We start from the raw sequence: 21,741 nt of genomic DNA, 5'->3' as shown, positions 1-21,741 counted from the left end.
GAAGGACACTGAGTCCAGCCTAGCCAATAAACAGCCATATGTCAGATAGTGACACAGAGCTCTGCAGAAACTCAGCCCCGGCCACAGGGCACAGAGGCACTGGGGCTGGAGCTTGTGTGCAGGCGTATGTGTTTTCTAATTCCCTGAAAAACATAAGCTCAAGCTGGAGGCAGCATCCTCCCTGCCTTCCAGATAGTTCACCAGAGAAGTCTCAAAGAAGGATGCCCATTCTCCCAAGTGAGAACAGCAGGTACCAACGGTATCCTTCCCCATCCGGCACAACGGAAACTCCAGTCAGATAGGAAAGAGGGGGCGGGGATTTCTCATCGTTCCTCCTCCTCACCATAGTGTCTTCTTAGAGAAAATGTGCACTCAGCCAACATGTGATTCTGCCTAAGGATGCTGGTGATAGAGAGGGTCGTGTGCACGCTAAGTCACTTCAGTTGTGTCCACCCCTTTGTGACACTATGAACTGTAACCTGCCAGGCTCCTCTCCATCCATGGGATTCTCCAGGCAAGAATACTGGAGTGGGTTGCCATGCCCTCCTCCAGGGGATCTTCCCAACCCAGGGACCGAACTCACATCTCTTTATATCTCCTGCATTGGCAGGCAGGTTCTTTACCATTAGCGCCACCTGGGAAGCTGAGAGAGGGTCGGTGGGTGGTTTTAAAATTGCAATAATGACTCTGAGTAGCACTTTGTTTTAAAACTCTTTCCCATCCAGATTTCTAAAGGAATACTTTTGTATTCCTTTAGAAAGGGACTTGGAAATACGCTGAAAAAACATGTTTCCCCTGCCCGTGTGTGAGCAGACTTGTCTAGGGACCTTGATGACACTGTAGACCCAAAAGCTCAGGGGGTGTCAGGAGGAGGGTAGGGAAGACAGGCTGCTGGTGCAGAGAAGGGCTCACCTGACCCCTGACCCTGGGTGTTGGGTTTCAAGACAGGAACCTGGGATAAAATAAAGAATTTTCTCTTCCGTTGCAAATTAGCTTACAAAAGCAGCATGATGGTTTTTTAAGGGTAGGCAACGTTGGACACTGAAATACACACAATTTAGAGAGAAACCTACACATAACACCAGCACCTGGAGACAGGAATGTCTAGGCAGTCTGACAATTGGCTGCAGAACCACTGGGCAGAGAGACTTCTGTGGCATAACACTGAGGCTCCAGAGAAGGAAACAGGACGTCTGCTCTCATACAAGGGCCAACCACATCTCAAGGTCTCTCAGGGAGCAAGCTTTCTTACGTGGATAAACTCTGTCTCAACAACCCAATCAGGAAGCTACAGTAAGTCTCCTACATACGAACTGTCAAGATGTGAACTTTCAAAGATGTGAACGTACGTATGGTCCCAGCAAGGAACCAGAAGCTGTGCCATTAACGTCAGGCATGAGTGAAACTGCAGCTCGCCCTCCGTCTCCTGTTGCTGACGATCCTTCAACTCTACCATCTCCCACCTCCTCCAGTCAGTGACTCTTCTTGCCACTTGATGCCAGCCTCTGGATGCCAGGTATTGGGCTGTTACAATGGTACTTTTCAAGGTACTGTACTGTAAGATTAAAAATGATTTATTTTTTGTGTTTGTTTTTTATGTATTATTTGTGCAAAAAGCATTATAAACCTGTGGCAGTACAGCACTGTATAGTCGATTGTATTAGTTGGGTGCCTAGGCTAACTTTCTTGGAGAGAACAAACTGGGCTTATGAATGCTCTCTCAGAATGGAACTTGTTTGTATGCAGGGGACTTACTGTACTGTCATTATCTACAGATGAAATAACTGAAGTTAGAGAGGTTCATTAACTCACCCCCAAATCCACAGCTAGTAAGTGGGTGCACTCAGGTTTGGGGCAACAGAGCCTAAGGCACCACTCTGAGCTGGTACAATAATAGCAGATGCATTGTAAGTGGGGTGACTGAGCGAACCACCATACAAACTAGTATATTTGAGAAGGAAAGGGCACAGAATTAAGACATGCGCTAGGACAACAAACATAAACCACGGACAGTTCAGGATGGATGATTCCCTTCAGGACCACGTGATTAAAGTGAGAGGAAACAAAAAGCATCTCTAAATATTACTTAGTTATTTAAACAACGATTGTTTATTGAGTACCTACTATGAGCCAGGCATTGTTCTAGACAGGGAGTCAGTAAGTAAATGCCCTTCCTGCATGACGCTTACGTCCTGAAGTGTCGTCTACACATGCACGTGTGTCTAGGTACATGTGTACGTGTGTCTGATTTAGTAAGTATGTATGCATGTGCAGCGGTGAAACAGATTCAACATCTTTTCTCCTGTAAATCCGTTAAAACAGAACTTTGTCCTATTAACATTTACACGGTGGCTCAAGTTATATGGGTTGAACCTCTAACCTATGAATCTCTAACATGTTAAATACATATTAATAAATAGCTTTTATTCAGAGATTTCACATATTTAAAGAAATATTCTACTCTTATGAAATTCTTTTTTTTTAAATTTTTTCTACTGGAGTATAGTTGCTTTACAATATTGAGTTAGAGGGGCTATATGTACACACACACACACACACACACACACACACACACACACAAACACACATATATATCTCAAAAGGAGAAGGGGGTAACAGATGATGAGATGGTTGGATGGCATCACCGACTCAATGGACATGACTTTGCACAAACTCTGGGAGGTGGAGGAGAGCCTGGTGTGCTAGTCCATGGGGTCACAAAGAGTTGGACATGACTTAGCAGCTGAACAACAATGTACACATATAGCTGATTCACTCTGCAGTACAGGAGAAACTAAATACATATTTCAAACACATGTTCAAATTCTACAATCCCTGAGTTAGGAGGTAGAGAAGGCCAGACCAAGATTCAGTTAGGGAGGTGGAGAAGGCCAGACCAAGATTCAGGAAGTCTAGACGCACATTGAGGAATTCTAGACACACATCGAGGAATTCTAGATGCAAGTTGAGGAATTCTAGGGTTACGGGGTCTGCCTTCTCAGTTTTCTATGCTAACTCAGCACAGAGTCACCATGTGTCACACTAACCTTAACTCTGCAGTCACAACTTGCTTTCATGTATCATTTCATTTGGTCCCCCCAGTGATCCTCATTACTGTCTGATTTTACAGTGAAAATCTCACAGTCCACACGAGATAATAAGGTTCAAGCGGGACCTCAGCGCAGGTCTCTGGGTCCAGGTTAAGGTTGAATGAAACCAGGCCGGTCAAGACATTCTGGAGACCATGGGCAGATTTCCAAACTTCATAGCCTTCTCCACAGAAGGCAGGCTGCCAGAGCGAGACACAGGGGAGTGCCCAAGTACACTCCCCATGAACCCACCTCTCCCGTCATAGCTGTGGCACCTAAGCTCTCTAAACCTGTTTCCTCACCTACTTTTTGAAACTGGGGATCGTAATGGTGCCTGCCTCCAAGAGTTACTGTGAGGATTAAAGAGAATACTGGGTGTAAAGCACCTGACTCAGATTCCTGGCATGAAAAAAGGCTCCGTCGTGAGCTATTATGACTCCATGAAAGAGGCCATCATACAGAGCCTATCAGCCTCTCCCATCTCCACCCTCTAGGCCACAGGGGAAGACACTGCCATGCTGGGGTGTGTAACACAGCTCAGGTGTCCCAGCCCACGCATTGCATGAAATAAGCTCACGAATTGGGAGTCACAGGACCAGCAGGGGCAGGATCTCAGGAATAAGGCAGAGGAGTGCTTCTTGGTCTTGGGCCTCAGTGACGAATGTCCATGGTTCACAAACCCTTTAAATGGCCTCAGAGTGCTTCCAATGCAGGGCGAGTATGTGTATGTACTCTGTTTCATTATCAGTCAAAATTGCTAAGTACAGTTGTGAATTTCGTTTCTCTTTCCTTGACACATGAGCCTCTGTAGGCCAACTCTAAGGAATAACATGAAATTCACCTTTAAAATATTACTTCTGTCCTTGTTAGTTATCTATGTTATTAATATATATAGGAGTGTGTTATCTGTTAATCCCAAACTCCTAATTTCTCTCTCCCCCATCACCCACTTTGGTAACCCTAAGTTTGTTTTCTATGTCTGTGTTTTGTATAGTAGTTCATTTGTATCATTTTAAAGATTCCACATATAAGCAGTATCATATATTTATCTTTCTCTGTCTGGTTTATTTCACTTAGTATGATCATCTCTAGGTCCATCCACATTGCTGCTAATGGCATTATTTCATTCTTTTTTATGGCTAAGTAATACTCTATTGTGTGTATGGACCACATTCTCTTCACCCATTCATCTGTCAGTGGATGTCTAGGTTGCTTCCATGCCTTGGCTATTGTGAATCGTGCTTCAACGAGCACTGGGGTGCATGTATATTTTCAAATTATGGTTTTCTCCAGATATATGCCCAGGAGTGGGGCACATGGTCACTCTATAGTTTTCTAAGGATCCTCATACTTTTCTAGATAGTGGTTGCACCAATTGTACAGCACAGAGAACTATATTCAATATTTTGTAATAAGCTATAAGGGAAAGGAATCTGAAAAAGAATATGTGTGTGTGTGTGCATGCTCAGTTACTCAGTCCAGTCTGACTCTTTGGCAACCCCATGGACTGTAGCCCGCCAGGCTCCTCTATCCATGGGATTCTCTAAGAAAGAATACTGGAGTGGGTTACCATTTCCTCCTCCAGAGGATCTTCCCAACCCAGGGATCTAACCCAAGTATCCTGCATGGACAGGAAGATTCTTATCGTGGTGCACCAGGGAGGCCCACATGTGTGTATATAACTGAGTCAATTTGCAGTTTACCTAAAACTAACACAACATTGTAAATCAACTATACTTCAATTAAAAAATTAAATTGAACTAAATTTAAAAATATGATTTTTTCATGACCACAAGAAGAGCTTATAGAGGGATTCCCATGCCCTCCCCAGGAACTACTGGAGAGAGAGGAACACACACATCTTCAAACAGGAATGAATCTATAAAAATCAAGATCAGAAAGCCCTTGGACACTGATGAACAATGTGCAGGATTGTTGCAGGAAGTACATCAATTATGACTCATTACATTTAAAAGATGTAATTGCAAGAGAGTAAGCTGTAATTGTGTATGTCTCATTTAGCATGATAAGACGCCCATGTTCACACAGCTCTTTAATATAATGAACACATGTTTCTCTTGGCGTGTTTTCTTTTGCTGTAAAAAGGAAAATCTTTGTTACGAATATTTTCCTTCCCTACAGAGTCTTTCACGTTATCCCTATGGAAATACTAAACAGCTGGAAGCAGATACAGATCCCTACTTCTATCCTTAAATGCGAGAACCAAGTAGGTGAAGACCTGCCAGGATCACAAGACAATATTAATGGCAGAACTGCAACTGAATACTGTCTTTCTATCTCTGTTTCTTACTCTGCCAACAAAGGTCCTTACAGTCAAGGCTATGGTCTTCCCAGTGGTCACATACGGGTGTGACAGCTGGATCATAAATAAGGCAGAACGCCAAAGAATTGATGCCTTCAAACTGTGGTGATGGAGGAGACTCCTGGAATCTCCCTGGAGAGCAAGGAGATCAAACCCATCAATCTTAAGGGAAATCAACCCTGGAGACTTGTTGGAAGGACTGATGCTAAATTTGAAGCTCCAGTATTTTGGTTATCTGATGCAAACAGACAACTCATTGGAAAAGTCTCTGATGATGGGAAAGATTGAGGGCAGAAGGAGTAGAGGGCTTTAGAGGATGAGATGGCTGGATGGCATCACTGATGCAACAGACATGAACTTAGGCAACCTTCGGGAGTTGTTGAGAGACAGGGAGGCCTGGTGTCCTGTGGTCCATGGGGTTGCAAAGACTCAAAAACAATTGGGCTACTGGAAAAGAAAAGCAACAACAACAATCTCTGACTGGGAGACATCTTTTCCAAAAGTAGGTCCAACACATCTTCAACTGCTGAGCTACTTCTCTTCAAGTATGGTAACTACAGGTCAAGAGAACAGTCAGGTTAACTCAAAGTGCGATGAGAGTGACAATGAAATTCTCCTTCACAACCAAAGAGAACAGAAAGTAATGAAATAATACCTTCCAGATGATAAGGCTTCCCCAATGGCTCACCAGGTAAAGAATCCACCTGCAGTGTAGGAGACACAGCAGACGCGGGTTCAATCCCTGGGTTGGGATGATCCCCTGGAGAAGGCAGTGGCAACCCACTCCAGCATTCTTGCCTGGAGAATTCCATGGACAGAGGAGCCTGGTGAGCTACAGTCCATGGCGTCACAGAGTCTGACAAAACTGCGTGACTAATCAGTAGCAGCAGATGATAAATGACTATCATTTCAGCTTCTATAAAGCACAAGCTGGAATCAAGATTGCTGGGAGAAATATCAATAACCTCAGATATGCAGATGACACCACCCTTATGGCAGAAAGTGAAGAGGAACTAAAAAGCCTCTTGATGAAAGTGAAAGAGGAGAGTGAAAAAGTTGGCTTAAAGCTCAACATTCAGAAAACTAAGATCATGGCATCTGGTCCCATCACTTTATGGGAAATAGATGGGGAAAGAGTGGAAACAGTGTCAGACTTTATCTTTTGGGCTCCAAAATCACTGCAGATGGTGATTGCAGCCATGAAATTAAAAGATGCTTACTCCCTGGAAGGAAAGTTATGACCAATCTAGATAGCATATTCAAAAGCAGAGACATTACTTTGCCAACAAAGATCTATCTATTCAAGGCTATGGTTTTTCCAGTAGTCATGTATGGATGTGAGAGTTGGACTGTGAAGAAAGCTGAGTGCCGAAGAATTGATGCTTTGGAACTGTGGTGTTGTAGAAGACTCTTGAGAGTCCCTTGGACCGCAAAGAGATCCAACCAGTCCATTCTAAAGGAGATCAGTCCTGGGTGTTCTTTGGAAGGACTGATGCTAAAGTTGAAACTCCAATATTTTGGCCACCTCATGCGAAGAGTTGACTCATTGGAAAAGACTCTGATGCTGGGAGGGTTTGGGGGCAGGAGGAGAAGGGGATGACAGAGGATGAAATGGCTGGATGGCATCACTGACTCGATGGATGTGAGTTTGAGTAGACTCTGGGAGTTGGTGATGGACAGGGAGGCCTGGAGTGCTGCAATTCATGGGGTCGCAGAGTCGGACACGACTGAGTGACTGAACTGAACTGAACTGATACTCTGTGATATTCAAGAGAATACTCAAAATAAAGACATTTTCATACAAAGATCAGGAGAATTTATCAATGGAAGCCTCCCTTCCCAAAGTATCCACTAAATTACACATTTCATTAAAAAGAAAACAATCTGGAAAAAAGAGGAAACAGAAGAAGTAACAATGAAGAAAAAATGGTAAGCATGTTTAGAAATCTATGTAGACATTGTTTGCAAAAATTAAAAACTAAGTCATGGAGGAAATTAAATACAAATCAGGTCTAAATTATAAGGTAAAAAGATATAATTCTGAAATTGGCAGATAGCAGGTAAAATTTTTTTAATATAAATATTATTCATGAAGACAACAAAACAATAATAAAACAGAAAATAATATGTTTACTGTGATCCCAAATGCAATTTTAACATTTTACATATATTAACAAACTTAATTCTCACAACAGCCTAGGACATTGGCACTTTTACTATCCCCATTTTACCAAAGGGTAACTGAGCTCAGAATTTCAGTTATGTACCAAAAAATCATACAACTACAAAATTATGCAAGAAAATGTTCCTGAGATGTGAGCCAAGGCAGACTGGACTGGGTCCTGTATAATCAGGTACCTTACTGAAATTGAAATGTAACCACAAAAAATATGGAAAGAGAATATATGATAATATATTAAAAAATGAAGGGAAAACTTGACTCAGCGAAAATATGACAAGAAAAGAAAACTGAAGAGACCAGGTAAAAGTGTAGTAAACAGATAGCAAAGTCCAAATATATCATTATGCAGAACATACATAATTATGCTTCTCCTTAAACTGCAGAGATTTGAAATTTTAAATTAAAGATAGAAAGTCTACTCACATGTGGTTTAACGAGATACAGCTAAAGGAAAATTACCCAGTTGATTTGATATGATAATTATGGTTAGGGAAAAAATATGTCTGGAAAATATAGGTGTGGAAAACATAGATACAGAAAAAAATACATGTGCAAAATGAAGTTTATTTTGAATAGCAATAGGAATATAAGAAAAAATAGACTTTGAGCCACAAGAAAAATGTTTAAAATAGGGACATTAATGAGTAACCTAATAAGTAAAGGCAGGATTTACTCAGAAGATTTTAACAATATTGAGCTAGTAGGTACTTAATAACAAAGCATCAAAATATTAAAGCAAAAAATAACAAACTTACAAACAGCAATTGACATCACAGTCTTAGAGAGTGGTTTTAATGTACCCCCAGAAACTAATAGATAAAGTAACCCAAAAAATTGGTAACGCTATTTCATATTTGCACTCCATAATTTGAAATTTCATCTAGTCCTCTGTGTATATGTACATATGTGTGCCGGTATATGTGTACAAGTGCCTGCATGGAATAGAGAACACACAATCTTTTTCGATCAAAGCTTGAAATGTAGTTTTAAATGACCACCTATTAAGTCAGTGTGTGTGTGTGTGTGTGTGTGTGTGTGTGTGTGTGTGCGCGCGCGCGCGCGTCCGCTCAGTTGTATCTGACCCTTTGCAACCCCAGGGACTGTAGCCTGCCAGGCTCCTCTGTCCATGGAATCTTCCAGGCAAGAATACTGGAGTGGGTTGCCATTTCCTATTCCAGAAGATATCCCCAACCCAGGGATCGAACACAAGTCTCTTGCATCTCCTGCATTGGCAGGCAAATTCTTTACCATTCACCCAGCTGGGAAGCCCCATTAAGCCACAGAAGATGTCTCAATCAATATAAAAAACCAACCAGGTCTATATAACCAAAATGGACTAAACTATGAATAAAATTTTAAAAATAACCATACATCTCGAAATGTTTATTACTATAACTCAAACTACAATCCTAAATACTTATTGAGCTACAATAAAAAAATCACAAGGAAAATTTAAAACACTGAGAATTGAGCTAAAGTGAAAACTCTATACATCAAAACCATGCAAAGCAACTGAAACAGGATCAGAAGGATATATTTCTAGCCTTAAATACGTATATTACCATTCCTCTAAATTATACACATTTGGATCATGAGAATTCATCTTTGAGAAGAGTTTCATTTAATATTCCTATTTCATCTCAGGAGGCATTGATTTGACTTCATAAAGACCAAACTGTATTTTACAGGTCCTGATGCATCATCAACAGTCATGTTTCCAGCTTTACCACTAATGTATGGTGTTAAGTTCTCCTCAGAATACAGATGGTTTGCAAGTTAAAAGCAGTAATGATTTCACACCAGTTATTAGGAAAGTGCAATTTCATTTGCATCATCTCCCCGAATTCTTTAGTCTTTACCATTTTCTTTATTGCTATTATTATAACTTGCAATAGATAAATTTACATAAATTTAGAGTACCATGAATGCTTTTTATTTTTATTTTATTTTTAAAAAGTTTTTATTGGAGTATCACTGATTTAAAATGTTGTGTTAGTTTCAGGTGTACAGCAAAGTGAATCATATATATATGTATATACATACATATATATATATACATGTATATACATACATATATATATATACATACATATATATATATATGTCTCCACTCTTTTTTTTAGATTTTTTCCCCATACAGGCCATTAGAGAGTACTGAATAGAGTTCCCTGTGCTATACATCAGGGTCTTATTAGTTATCTATTTTATACATAGTAGTGTGTATATGTCGGGCTTCCCGGGTAGCTCAGCTGGTAAAGAAGACACCTGAAATGCAGGAGACCCCGGTTTGATTCCTGGATCAGGTAGATCCCCTACAGAAGAGACAGACCACCCACTCCAGTATTCTTGGGCTTCCCTGGTGGCTCAGACAGTAAAGAAATCACCTGCAAAGTGGGAAACCTGGGTTCGATCCCTGGGTTGAGAACATTCCCCGGAGGAGGGCATGGCAACCCACTCCAGTATTCTTACCTGGAGAATCCCCATGGACAGAGGAGCCTGGTGGGCTCTATGGGGTTGCAGAGAGTCAGACACGACTGAGTGACTCAGCACAGCACAGTGTGTATATGTCAATCCCCAATTCCCAATTTTATCCCTGTTCACCCTAGTCAAGGCTATGGTTTTTCCAGTAGTCATGTATGAATGTGAGAATTGGACTATAAAGAAAGCTGAGCGCTGAAGAATTGATGCTTTTGAACTGTGGTGTTGGAGAAGACTCTTGAGAGTCCCTTGGACTGCAAGGAGATCCAACCAGTCCATTCTAAAGGAAATCAGTCCTGATGTTGAAGCTGAAACTCCAATATTTTGTCCACCTGATGCGAAGAGCTGACTCATTTGAAAAGACCCTGATGCTGGGAAGGATTGAAGGCGAGAGGAGAAGGGGACGACAGAGGATGAGATGGTTGGATGGCATCACCGACTCAATGGACACGAGTTTGAATAAACTCTGGGAGTTGGTGATGGACAGGGAGGCCTGGCATGCTACAGTCCATGGGGTCGCAAAGAATCAGACATGACTGAGTGACTGAACTGAACTCACCATATCCCCTGGTAACCATGTTTGTTTTCTACATCTGTGACTCTTGTTTTGAAAATAAGTTCATTAGTTACCATTTGTTTAGATTCTGCATATAAACAATATCATATGATATTTGTCTTTCTGTGTCTGACTTACTTCACTCAGTATAATAATCTCTAGGCCCATCCATGTTGCTGCAAATGGTTCTTTCATGGCTGAGTAATATTCCATTGTGCATATGTGCCATATTTTCTTTATCCACTACTCTGTTGATGGACATTTAGGTTGCTCCCATGTCCTAGCTATTGAAAAAGTGCCACAGTGAACATTGGGGTGTATATGTCCTTTCAAACAGAGCAATCAACAAAGGATTAATCTCCAAAATAGAGTATCATAAATGTTTTGTTTATAACATAGCTGTGAATTTAATGAGAATAAATAAATAGCCATGTTTTGGACAAGATGATGACAAGAAAATGGCTCAGTAGGAGTTATAACAACTAAACTATTTAAATATCTTTGTCCACTTTAATAAAACTAATGTCATATAGCCATGCCAACTGTGGAGCTTGTCAGTTCATAAAAGTATTTATCACTGAAAATATTGAAAGTAATGCTAATTATGTTTTCAATTGTAACTGTTTTTTCAGCGATTGATAACCCTTATAAGTTTGGAGTCAACATACTGGAAAACAAGTAACTTCAATAATTAATGAGGTAAACTTTCAATTCAGTAATTTTTTAAATAATGACAAAATACACCCTAATAAAGTAGAAGTAACTAAATAATAGAGAGCAGAAATTTATAAATTAGAAGCCAACCAGAACACAATTCTTTGAAAAAGAATAAAATAAATAAACTTCTATGAATTTTGATCAAAGTAAAGAAAGATAAAAATAACAATATTAGGAAAAATAAAGTAGAACTTAAATACAAATAAAGTTAAGATTTTTAAAATCATGAAAAATAGATTTCTTCCCACAAATTTAAAAATGCAAATGAAATAATGACTTTCTAGAACAATAAAAACAACAAAACTGACCTAAGAGGACATAGATAAGCCAACAGAACAATAAACTTTAAAGCAATTGGATCATTAGTGAAAATATATCCATACACAAAGCAACCAATTCACCTGGTTTACAGGTAAGCTTCTACAAGCCTACAAGGTACAAATAAGTTTATACAAAAGGTTTTCTGTATACCTCTTTAGGACTTAAGCTATGCAAAAGAATTCTGTAAAAGACAAAGCATCTCATTAATGATAAATATTATTCTCATTTTTAAAGTTGACCCAAAGACCAACATTTTTGGTAGGAAATCACCTGCTGTTATCTTAAAAAGTACAAAATTATATCTGTGGTAGAGTGCAGTGATAATTCTAGAAGACATGTGAAACGATCTTTAGAAAGACCCTTGAAGTCATCCTTTGGACAGAAAACAGGAAAAGTATGGTCGGCCCAATAGGAAAAGATGGTGGCTTTGAGAAAGTAAGAAATTAGACTTCTTCTTTGAGCTTTTTCAGGAACAAACACACGTCATCAGGAGCACCTGGCTTTACAGGTGTGTTCAAAGTAAGACGTGGTTCAAATAATAAATGAAAGTCATGAGCCTCATCCACTGACCAACCAGGTGGTGAATAGGCTTCAGGAAAGCCAAATATAACAAAGAAACAGATCAAAGGCAAGGATGGGTTTTTCCAGAGATCAAGATCTCAATAATCAGGTGGATATTAACTAAAGAAACTCTCTGGTTTCATATTTAAATTCAGAACTGCCTGGAGCCCAGAGGAGAAACATTCATGCACCAAGCTGCTTTGTCTTCCCCCTCAAATAACAATACAAGTTATTTCAAGACAACAGGATGAAGAGAAGACAAAAATTCTGCACGCTAACCCAAGTTCAAGGGCAAAGGTGAGAGATGACACCTGGAAGAGGCAAACAGGCCAGCTTCTCATGACTGCAAGAGTTGACAGAGTGTCTGGAGATCCACTGAGACAAACAAGGAAGCTGTGCTGCTCTAAACAGCAGAGGACACACTGCTTTGTCCCAGGACCCTGAACAGAGTTAGAACGTATGCCCAAGCTCACCCAGTCTAGGACAAATCCACTAACCCACTTCTTGGGCAAGGAATTCAGAGGAGACAAGCTTAGAATGAACAGGTTTCCCAGGTGGCTCAGTGGTAAAGAATCCGCTTGCCAATACAGGAGTCATGGGTTTGATCCCTCAGTCAGGAAGGTGCCCTGGAGAGAGAAAATGGCAACCCACTCCAGTATTCTTGCCTGGAAAATCCCAGGGACAGAGGAGCCTGGCAGGCTACAGTCCACGGGGTCATAAAAGAGTCGGACATGACAATGACTAAATAAGCAACAAACAATCTTAGAACACTCTAGGAAATTTTTCCCTTCTTCATCCTCTGGCTACCTATTATTCCAGGCTGTAGAATTCCATCCCTGTGTCCAGGATTTACCAGGCAAACTGAGCAGTTATAACTGTTTAAAAAAAATCAAGTCACTCAAAATATAAACATCCAAAGTGAAAGAACAATAAGAGTTCAAATGCACGAGGATCTAAGTGAAAAAAATTTCGGGAGATCTTTCTTGCCAAAAACAAAACAAAACACAACTTTTCAAAGGTGGAGCGAATCTGCTGCGTTCTTTTATTTACTTAACCCACTTCACACACACACATACACAACATCATCATCATCAATTTAGGAAACTTCAACTACAGAACTTTCTTTTTGATCAAGTCACTAGAAAGTGGACTGTCCCTGATAATCAAGTTGTTGTTCAGTTGCTAAGCTGTGTATGACTCTTTGCAACCCCATGGACCAGGCCTCCCTGTCCATCACTATCTCCCAGAGTTTGTTTAAACTTATGTCCATTAAGTCAGTGATGCAATCCAACCATCTCATTCTCTGTCTCCCCATTATTTTGCCTTCAATTTTTCCCAGCATCAGAGTCTTTTCCAATGAGCTGACTCTTCGTATCAGGTGGCCAAAGTATTAGAGTTTTGGCTTCAGCATCAGTACTTCTAATGATTATTCAAGGTTGATTTCCTTTAGGCTTGACTGACTTGATCTCCTTGCAGTCCAAGGGACTCTCAAGAGTCTTCTCCAACACAGTTTGAATGCATAAAGCTGGATCATTCCACACTACTAAAAATGCATTTTCTCACTTCTGATTGTAGTATTTCTAAGGTTACAGTAGACAGCAATCTAGAAAATGATTCTGAATTCACCACTGGAAATGATTTCAACCTCCTACAAATGCTATTAGGTGCCTCCGTTGGGGGCAACCTGCAATCCACATTCAGCTTAATCACTAGCGATGTTCCTCCATGTTCTCTGGGGCAGGTAAGCTCAGGTACGCTAGGTACACGCTAAAAAAACTGCCCCAAATGCAAACCGCAACATTTTGCATGAGTTAACACTCCCATTCCCCCACAGCCTCACATCTCCCTGCACTGACTGCTCAATTCATCACCCCACCCAAATGTGAGTTAATCACATCATACAAGTCCTGTCAAAGTGATAGTCTTTCCAGAGTGTACATGCTAAGTCGCTTCAGTCTTTCCAGTGGAAAAGTTCAAGTAGAATCTGATTGACCAGACTACTGTTTAATGGGCTGTAAAAATGTCTTAGGTACCTGCACAGTCTTCCCTAAAGCCAAAAAGAAAGTTTAGGGCCTTGGGGGCAGGGGGGCGGATCCCTGGGCATTTTATAGGTCTTCTAGGAACAGAGCTACAGCAGATGGACAGGGCTGGACTATATACTGGAAGAACCTAGAAAAGACCCCAAGCACTAGCTTGTGGCTCAGCTGGTAAAGAATCTGCCAGAAATGCAGGAGACTCTGGTTTGATTCCAGCATTGGGAAGATCCCCTGGAGAAGGGATAGGCTACCCACTCCAGTATTCTTGGGCTTCTCTGGTGGCTCAGATGGTAAAGAATCCACCTGCAATGCGGGAGACCTGGGTTCGATCCCTGGGTTGGGAAGATCCCCTGGAGGAGGTGATGGCAACGCACTCCAGATTCTTGCCTGGAGATTCCCCATGGACAGAGGAGCCTGGCAGGCTAGAGTCCATGGGTCGCAGAGTCAGAAACAACTGAACAACTAAGCACAGCACTAGCTTATCCTTATTTCTCTGAGAACCACACCCTCATCCCACCACGGTGGTCTCTACTCCACTCAGACCCTTCTGGCCAAGAGACATGAACATCATCTGTTTCCATCTGGATGCCGCATCACATGCAGGAAGGAAAGAGGAAGCTCTAAATTTGGAGGAGCCAGAGAGATGGGCAGAACAGCAAAGTGCGAGGGAATATAAACACATCTGGATGAGAAAACTGCCAATGGGAAGATAAATACATCCATGAGCTCACACAAGCAACAATGCTTTTTAATAAAACACTGTACAATTAACATGATAAGGTCAAATAAGATAGATAGATCATGACAGAAAAATAAAGCAAGTGTTAAAAGGCAACCTGAGATAAGAACACTTGGAAAAGGCAGAGCCTAAGACAGAAGCAGGAAAAGGGGAGAGGCGGCCCAGTCCAGAGGAAAAGGAACCATAGTGCCAGAAAACTGTCAAGAGTAATTTCTGCTTCTCTTCCACCACTTCTGATGGTGACAGTACTCAGTACTCACTGCATGCCCAGCTGTCCTATGAAGCTTATACACATCTCTTCTCATTTAACCCTGACACCAAACAAGCCTCCAGGGTAGACAGGAAGATGAGACAGTGAGCAGAGCTGGGTGGCATTCTGGCTCACCATCTGGCAGCAAGGTAACATCCCCATCTCTCAATTGCCTTGCATATGATATGCGGTCATCATTTCTGCCCCGGATGATTGTTAAAATTAGAGATAATGAACTTAAGTGCCTACTAGCGGCTGTTATTAGAGTGAGTGATCAGATGAAGATAATCAAGAGTGAGGAACAGAAGAAAGAGCCACAGTTGAATAGAAATGGCAACAGAGAAGCAGTCATACAAACAGAAAGGAAGCACTACGCCAGGGACAAAAGAGAACAGAGAACACTTGGCTCTCCACCTTGTGTGTCTGTGCAAACTGTCTGAGTTTTATTTTCCACCTCTACCAAGTGGGTATATGCTCCTCTGCCCTTCCTACCTGGCAGGATTGCCCTGAGGACCATATAAGGAGACGAGCACCTGCATTTACAAGGACAGGCAACACTTTTATGCAAATGTGCACATCTGCTTAATACATGGAGAAATCCTTTCTCCCTTATTCCATTTCCCAAGGGAAATTAAAACATTCAACCAGTTTTAATGTTAAAACCGGGCAATTACAGGCTGTAAAGCACATGTCTTCTTTGGGCACCGTTAACAGAATCTGGTTAATGTAATCTAACATCCAAGATTTGGCTTCTTTTCCGCAACTTGCACCTTCTACAAACTTGTTTTGCGCTTCCCTCTCAATTTATGTCTTTGTTTATTCCTCTCTGGAATGTTGTTCCCTTTCATCTGCGATGGACCGTCTTCTAGTCATCCCTGAAAACCTAGTTGAAATGTTTGTCCAGCATGAGGAAGTGATTCTCTTCTCCCTACACTGCATATTATCTTTTCTGAATGTCTTACTCCATCTAGCATTTTTCTGGATTATGATCACGGGGCTGTATGCCATCCACTCCTCCCAATCTTCAGGTGTGAGGATGCCAGCAATGTGTCTTTTTATCCTTTATGGAGACCTTAGAGCATGGGTCTTTTCAAGGGGCAAATCTATAAAACATATGCAATAATGCATAAATTCTGTCCACCTAACAACTTTTTGGAATCATTACAACAGTAACTGCTATATTCTAAGATTAAAAAGTATATACATATAAAGTAAAAATAATATAAAGCACCACAAGCATAATAAAATTTATGTGGGGTGAAAATAAATGAAGATGAATGAATAAGCCAACAAGGTCCTACTGTATAGCATAGGGAACTCTGTTCAATGTCATGTGGCAGCTTGGATGGGAGGGGAGTTTGGAGGAGAATGGATACAAGCATATGTACGGCTGAGTCCCTCCACTGTCCACCTGAAACTATCACAACATTGTTAATCAGCTATACTCCAATACAAAAAAAATTTTTTTAATTAAAAAAAAAAGGTGAGAAAATAGATTTGGAGATATATTTCCAAATGAGAGTTTAAGGTAGTTTTTGGAACTTGGGTTTTTTTAAACATGCAACTGGCTTCACTGGCCTTAGTCACCAAGAAAATGCTTCCTGGAGAACTGTCACTCTCCAGCCTTGGCGCAGAGTAGGGAAGGCACAGGGCCCCTTTTCCAGACACCCTGTCGTGCTGCAGGCACTCAGGTGCCCCTGATCCCCTTTTCCAGACACCGCAGCAGTCAGGTGCGGGCCAGGGTCTGCGTCGCTACCAAGGCGCATCCATCTCCAAGCATCAAGGGCTTTGACCATTCTAGCAGCACTGACGCTCTACTCCCAGTAAGTGAGACCCAAAATGTCAACCCACTCCCCTCCTCCCGCATCAACAGGTCTCCACTTTGCCAGAGGGCTGTCACTCGGCATGCCAGGCAGAGGAAGCAGCGAATCGCTAAGTTGGTTACAGGTTGCAACTCCGGGGCTATTTCAAGGCCAAGTTCCACAAGAACCAAAGCATAAAGCTGCTCCCCCGACACCCCGCCCCCGGGGAGGGAAGGTCTCTTTCGGCGAGATGAAGCCGCTCTGTCGCCCCTGCCCGGGTCCCCGGGGAGGCGGCCACGACCCAGAGGTCAATTCGCCGCAGCCCCTGGCGCCCTCCGGAGCCGGGCCCCTGCCCCACCCCCGCGAGTCCGGCGCGCTCACCGATCTTGGCCAGGGAGGCCAGCAGGATCCACAGGGTGATCTCGAAGGGGATCTGCACGTGGGGGTAGTCCAGGGTAAACACTGGCAGTCGGCTCTCCTCGAACGGCGTCGTGCCCGGAGCCACCACGCTGGCGGGGCTGGGCGGAATGGAGCTCGTGCCCCGGGCCCGCGGCGCGTCCAGCAGGGTCTCGGCCCGGGCGCCCGCCGGCCCCGCCGCCTGCAGGAGCAGCAGCAGCAGCAGTGGGGCCTGCCCGCTCAGCCCAGGGCCCGCCGGCTCCATGGGCGCTGCTCCCCGCGCCACTGTAGCCCAAGCGGTCGGCCCTCCGTGCGCTCAGCGCATCGCCCCTGAGCAGGCAGCGCTGCCCGCCGCCGCCACGGGGCCGGGAGTCTGCGACGCACCGGCCCGGTCCCTGCTGCGAGCAGGCGCAGCGCCTAGCAGGCGCGCACGGGACACTCGAGGCCACAGCGCGGACCCTCGGCGCCCTCAGCCGCCCGCCGCCGCCGGCCGCCGGCCCATGTCCCGTCCGCCGCCCGCCGCGGCTGCAGGCCCGGCCCCGGGCGGCCCGCGGGCGGGGGCGGGGCGGGGCGGGCGCGGCGCCCGCGGCCGCTGGGCGGGAGGACCGGCCCGGGGCGGGCGCGCGACGCACCTGTCGAGCCCGCCGGCGACGCGGGGCCCGGAGCCGCGGGGGCGGCGGCCGCGCTCGCCTGGGGCCCACGCCGCGCGGCGAGACCGGCCAGCCCCGGAGCCGGGGAGCTCTGGGCGCACGGGCCGCGCCGGGCGCGAGGTGACCGGAGTTGTCCCCGCCCCGGAGGCCGCGTCGGGCATCCATCCAGGGAAGGGGCCGGCGCACCCACGCGGCGCGCGGGGGAGACCCGGGGCGCGCGCCCGGCGCGGAAGGTCTAGAAAAGTCTCCTGGGGTCCCTCTTCCTATACTTCGCCAGGTTGTGCCTGGGGCACTCTCTGTCTCTGTCTCGGAGCGCCGTGTTCCCGCGCTCCCACCCGAGCCCCGGCTTTTCTTTACCACCGAGCATGGCTGTCAATCGCCGGACCCCTGTCGGTTCCACTATTCTTCCAGCCCCCGTCACAAAAAAGGAAAACATCTCTGATTTCAGGCTTCGAGGTGTTCACGTCCCGGAGCAGCAGAACCATCATTATTTCGTGGAAAGCCGGTGATTTGCAGAGCTCAGATGAACCCGCTCCGCTAATTACAGGACAGGCTGTGGTCTGGAGAGCGGAGGCGAGGAAGTGCGGTTCCCCTTCTGGATCGGAAGGAGCCCCGTCTGCCCACGCACCCGGTCGTCCTGGTTCTGAGATTCGGAGTGAGCGTAGAGGCCTCGCGGGAGTCGGCCTTGACCTTGCTGCCTGCCATCCGCTGTCGCAGCATCTTTGTCACCAGGAACTGAAGGCTCCCTGAAAGCAGACAAGTGGTCACTTTAGTACCTGAAACCGTTTTGCCTTCGTTAGGAAACCAAAATCTTTTCTCATTTTGTTAATGCGTCCAGACATGGCTCCTGCTGTTAAACGCCCTGAAGTTCAACATTTGAAGCAGATTTTACTTTCAAAGTTCTAACATAGGGAATCTGAAATGTCAGCAAAAGGGACAAGGAAAAAAAAAATTCCTTGACCTGAACAGCCGTTTTCAGACCTTGGAAGAAATGAGGAGAAACAAGTCCAGGAGAAAAATGGGAGGATTCTAGTAGAGGGCGCGGAACACTTCCCTTAATACTTGACAGAACATATCTGTTTAAAAAGTGCAACAGAGTGGAATTTAAGGATGGTATATCCTCTGTAAAAAAAAATAATAATAATAATTGAGCCATCCAGAAATCTGCTTCCCCCTCTCTATTGGAAATTGTCTGGAAATCTGCTGGAAATTTGTGTTAAAATGTGAACTTTAACATTTCCTTCTAAGGGAAGGAGCAGCAAATAACTGCTTTTAAAAAAGCAAAAGTGTATCTCCACATGGGAAGCTCAATGCAAGGTATTTTTTGTGTGTTGTTGTTAATCATCCTGAAAACCAAAGACATGCTATACCCATTGTACCCATTTTATGAGTGAAGAATTATGATGAAGGAAAGTAAAAGCAAACAAGCAAAAAGACTTACTCAAGCAGGGGTCTGAAAAGAATTCCAGCCCAGGCCTGTCCAAGTAACACTGGTTCCATCCCACCTTCCACTCTGTGACTAGTTGCTCCCCAAAGAGTAGGTTACTTCCTTAGGGGCTTTCAAATAGAATAGTGGAGATTCATTTAGGAAATATCCCCGAAAGCTGTAGCAGAATAAAGTATTATTTCCAGTAAGCGAATCAGGCCAGCTCTACACATTGAGTGAAATAATGGTAGGCCAAGGGCACATTCTGACAGTAATTTCTAGGAGTCTGACTCACGTAAACTATTTAAGGATAATGGCACCCCAGAACCAGGATGATGAAGGTCAGATCTACGATTCTGGGACCTTCCTGCCCATGGGAACTGTAATGACTGCAAACTCCAGGTTTGATCCCTGAGTCAGGAAGATTCCCTGGAGGAGGAAATGGCAATCCATTCCAGTATTCTTGCCTGGAGAATCCCATAGACAGAGGAGCCTGGGGTGGGGGGTGGGGGGTAGAGTGGGGTGGGAGGGGAAAGCTTCAGTCCACGGAAGCACAAAGAGTTGGACATGACTGAGCAACTAACACAACACTGTAGTTGAAGGTTATCAACTTTTTCTTACATTTGGAAAAATGCTCTTTTATTTATTCTTATCCACAGAAGAGGAATGTCTTGACTGTAAACACTCTTGCCATCTCTCAAACAAGAAAGGGTTAAATTACACCCCCTTGCTGACAAGGACTTGGCTGAGCCATTTCTCTGAAGGGCCCCCTGACTAGGAACTCAGCCCCTAAAAGTGATAAAACATCACCTATTACTGTACCCATGGGAGGAATGAAGTCTCTGTCAAGTTAAAAATCCCTGAGTGGCTCCTCAGTACCTTCGGAAAGACAGAAACTCTGCAGTGACCCACCTAATCTGACCTTTGCCCTTTCCTCTCACTACTTGATTTCCGGGCCCCACCCTCAATGCTCTGAACTCTGATCAATGTTCTAGGATCGCCCTCTCTTCAAGGCCTTTGCACACTGGTCCCTGTGCAGAGGAAACTTTCTGCCCTCTGCCGTACACTTTCCTGCTAGGGTCTCAGCTCAAAGGTAACTGGACCTGGCAACTGCATTTCTGGACTAATTAGGGCCCTTTTATGCCCTCTGATTCTCCCCCTACCTTTCTGTTTTAGCACTTCGTCATTTTCCTTTTCTCCAACTAGACAGAAAGCTCCATGAAGGTAAGGATGAGCTGTTTGGTTCACTCTTTTATTCTTAGTTCCTGACACAATGCCTGGAGCATAGTAAGTACCCACTGAGTATGTGCTGGGTGAATAAAAGTGGTCTGACCTGGAATGACTGTCCTCCAGCCTTGGGAACATGGGCTGCAGAACTTTCTCATGGTTGGATCAGTTTCAGGTTGGATGTGAATAGCTCCACGTGAAATGTTTCCTTCCAATGATCCTGGTTCATATTTTGGGAGCTCACATCTCCTTTTCTCTTTTCTACCCAAATGTGAAAATCCAATCACATGATGTGATTTCTAAATAATTTCATACATAATAATTACCTGGAGAAGGAAATGGCAACCCACTCCAGTATTCTTGCCTGGAGAATGCCATGGACAGAGGAGCCTGGCCGGCTATAGTCCATGGGGTCACAAAGAGTTGGACCCGACTGAGCAACTGAGCACACATGCATGCAGTCTCCAGATAATTGTTATGTTGTTATGTGTTAGTTGCTCAGTCATGTCCTACTCTTTGTGACTGCATGGACTGCAGCCTGCCAGGCTCCTATGTCCATGGAATTCTCCAGGCAAGAATACTGGAGTGGGCTGCCATTTCCTTTTCCAGGAGATCTTCCCAACCCAGGGATTAAACCCACTTCTCCTGCATTGGCAGGCCCATTCTTTCCCAACTGCACCACCAGGGAAGCCCCTTACCTGGAGAGAGTAGCACTGAGACACGCACTACCGTGTGTGAAATAGACAGCTAGTAGGAAGTAGTTGTGTAAATTGTGTAACACAGGGAGCCCAGCCTGGCACTCTGTGATGACCTAGAGGGGTGGGGTGGGGGGAGCGGAGGGAGGCTGAAAAGGGAGGGAATATATGCAGACTTATGGCTGATTCATGTTGTTCTATGGCAGAAACCAATACAACATAGTAAAGCAATTATCCTCCAATTAAAAATAAATTTTAAAATATCAATATTTTAATATCAAAATATCAAACTA

At 44.0% G+C, this 21,741-nt stretch overlaps 1 protein-coding gene and 1 long non-coding RNA gene across 3 annotated transcripts in view; one reads left to right on the top strand and one right to left on the bottom strand.

The window, feature by feature from the left end:
* The window catches only part of SLC9A2 (solute carrier family 9 member A2), a 90,202-nt gene extending 72,215 nt beyond the window's left edge, over nt 1-17,987 (bottom strand). Inside the window, exon 1 of one of the 2 annotated variants that reach the window (XM_055539528.1) lies at nt 17,436-17,987. In XM_055539528.1, the coding sequence (XP_055395503.1) occupies nt 17,436-17,715 (280 nt within the window). In that variant the 5' untranslated portion in view covers nt 17,716-17,987. Of the gene's footprint in view, nt 1-1,349; nt 1,450-17,435 lie in introns of those variants that run through there. The other variant, XM_055539529.1, reaches the window with a different exon arrangement.
* Nucleotides 14,122-19,156, top strand: LOC129622809 (uncharacterized). Its single transcript, XR_008700138.1, has 3 exons — nt 14,122-14,256; nt 16,967-17,075; nt 18,549-19,156. It is a non-coding gene; the product is annotated as an uncharacterized LOC129622809 (long non-coding RNA).
* The last annotated feature ends 2,585 nt before the right edge of the window (nt 19,157-21,741 follow it).

Source organism: Bubalus kerabau, chromosome 11, assembly GCF_029407905.1.
Source record: "Bubalus kerabau isolate K-KA32 ecotype Philippines breed swamp buffalo chromosome 11, PCC_UOA_SB_1v2, whole genome shotgun sequence".
In the NCBI taxonomy this organism is placed as follows: Eukaryota; Metazoa; Chordata; class Mammalia; order Artiodactyla; family Bovidae; genus Bubalus; species Bubalus kerabau.
This window is presented reverse-complemented; position numbering and strand designations above follow the sequence as displayed.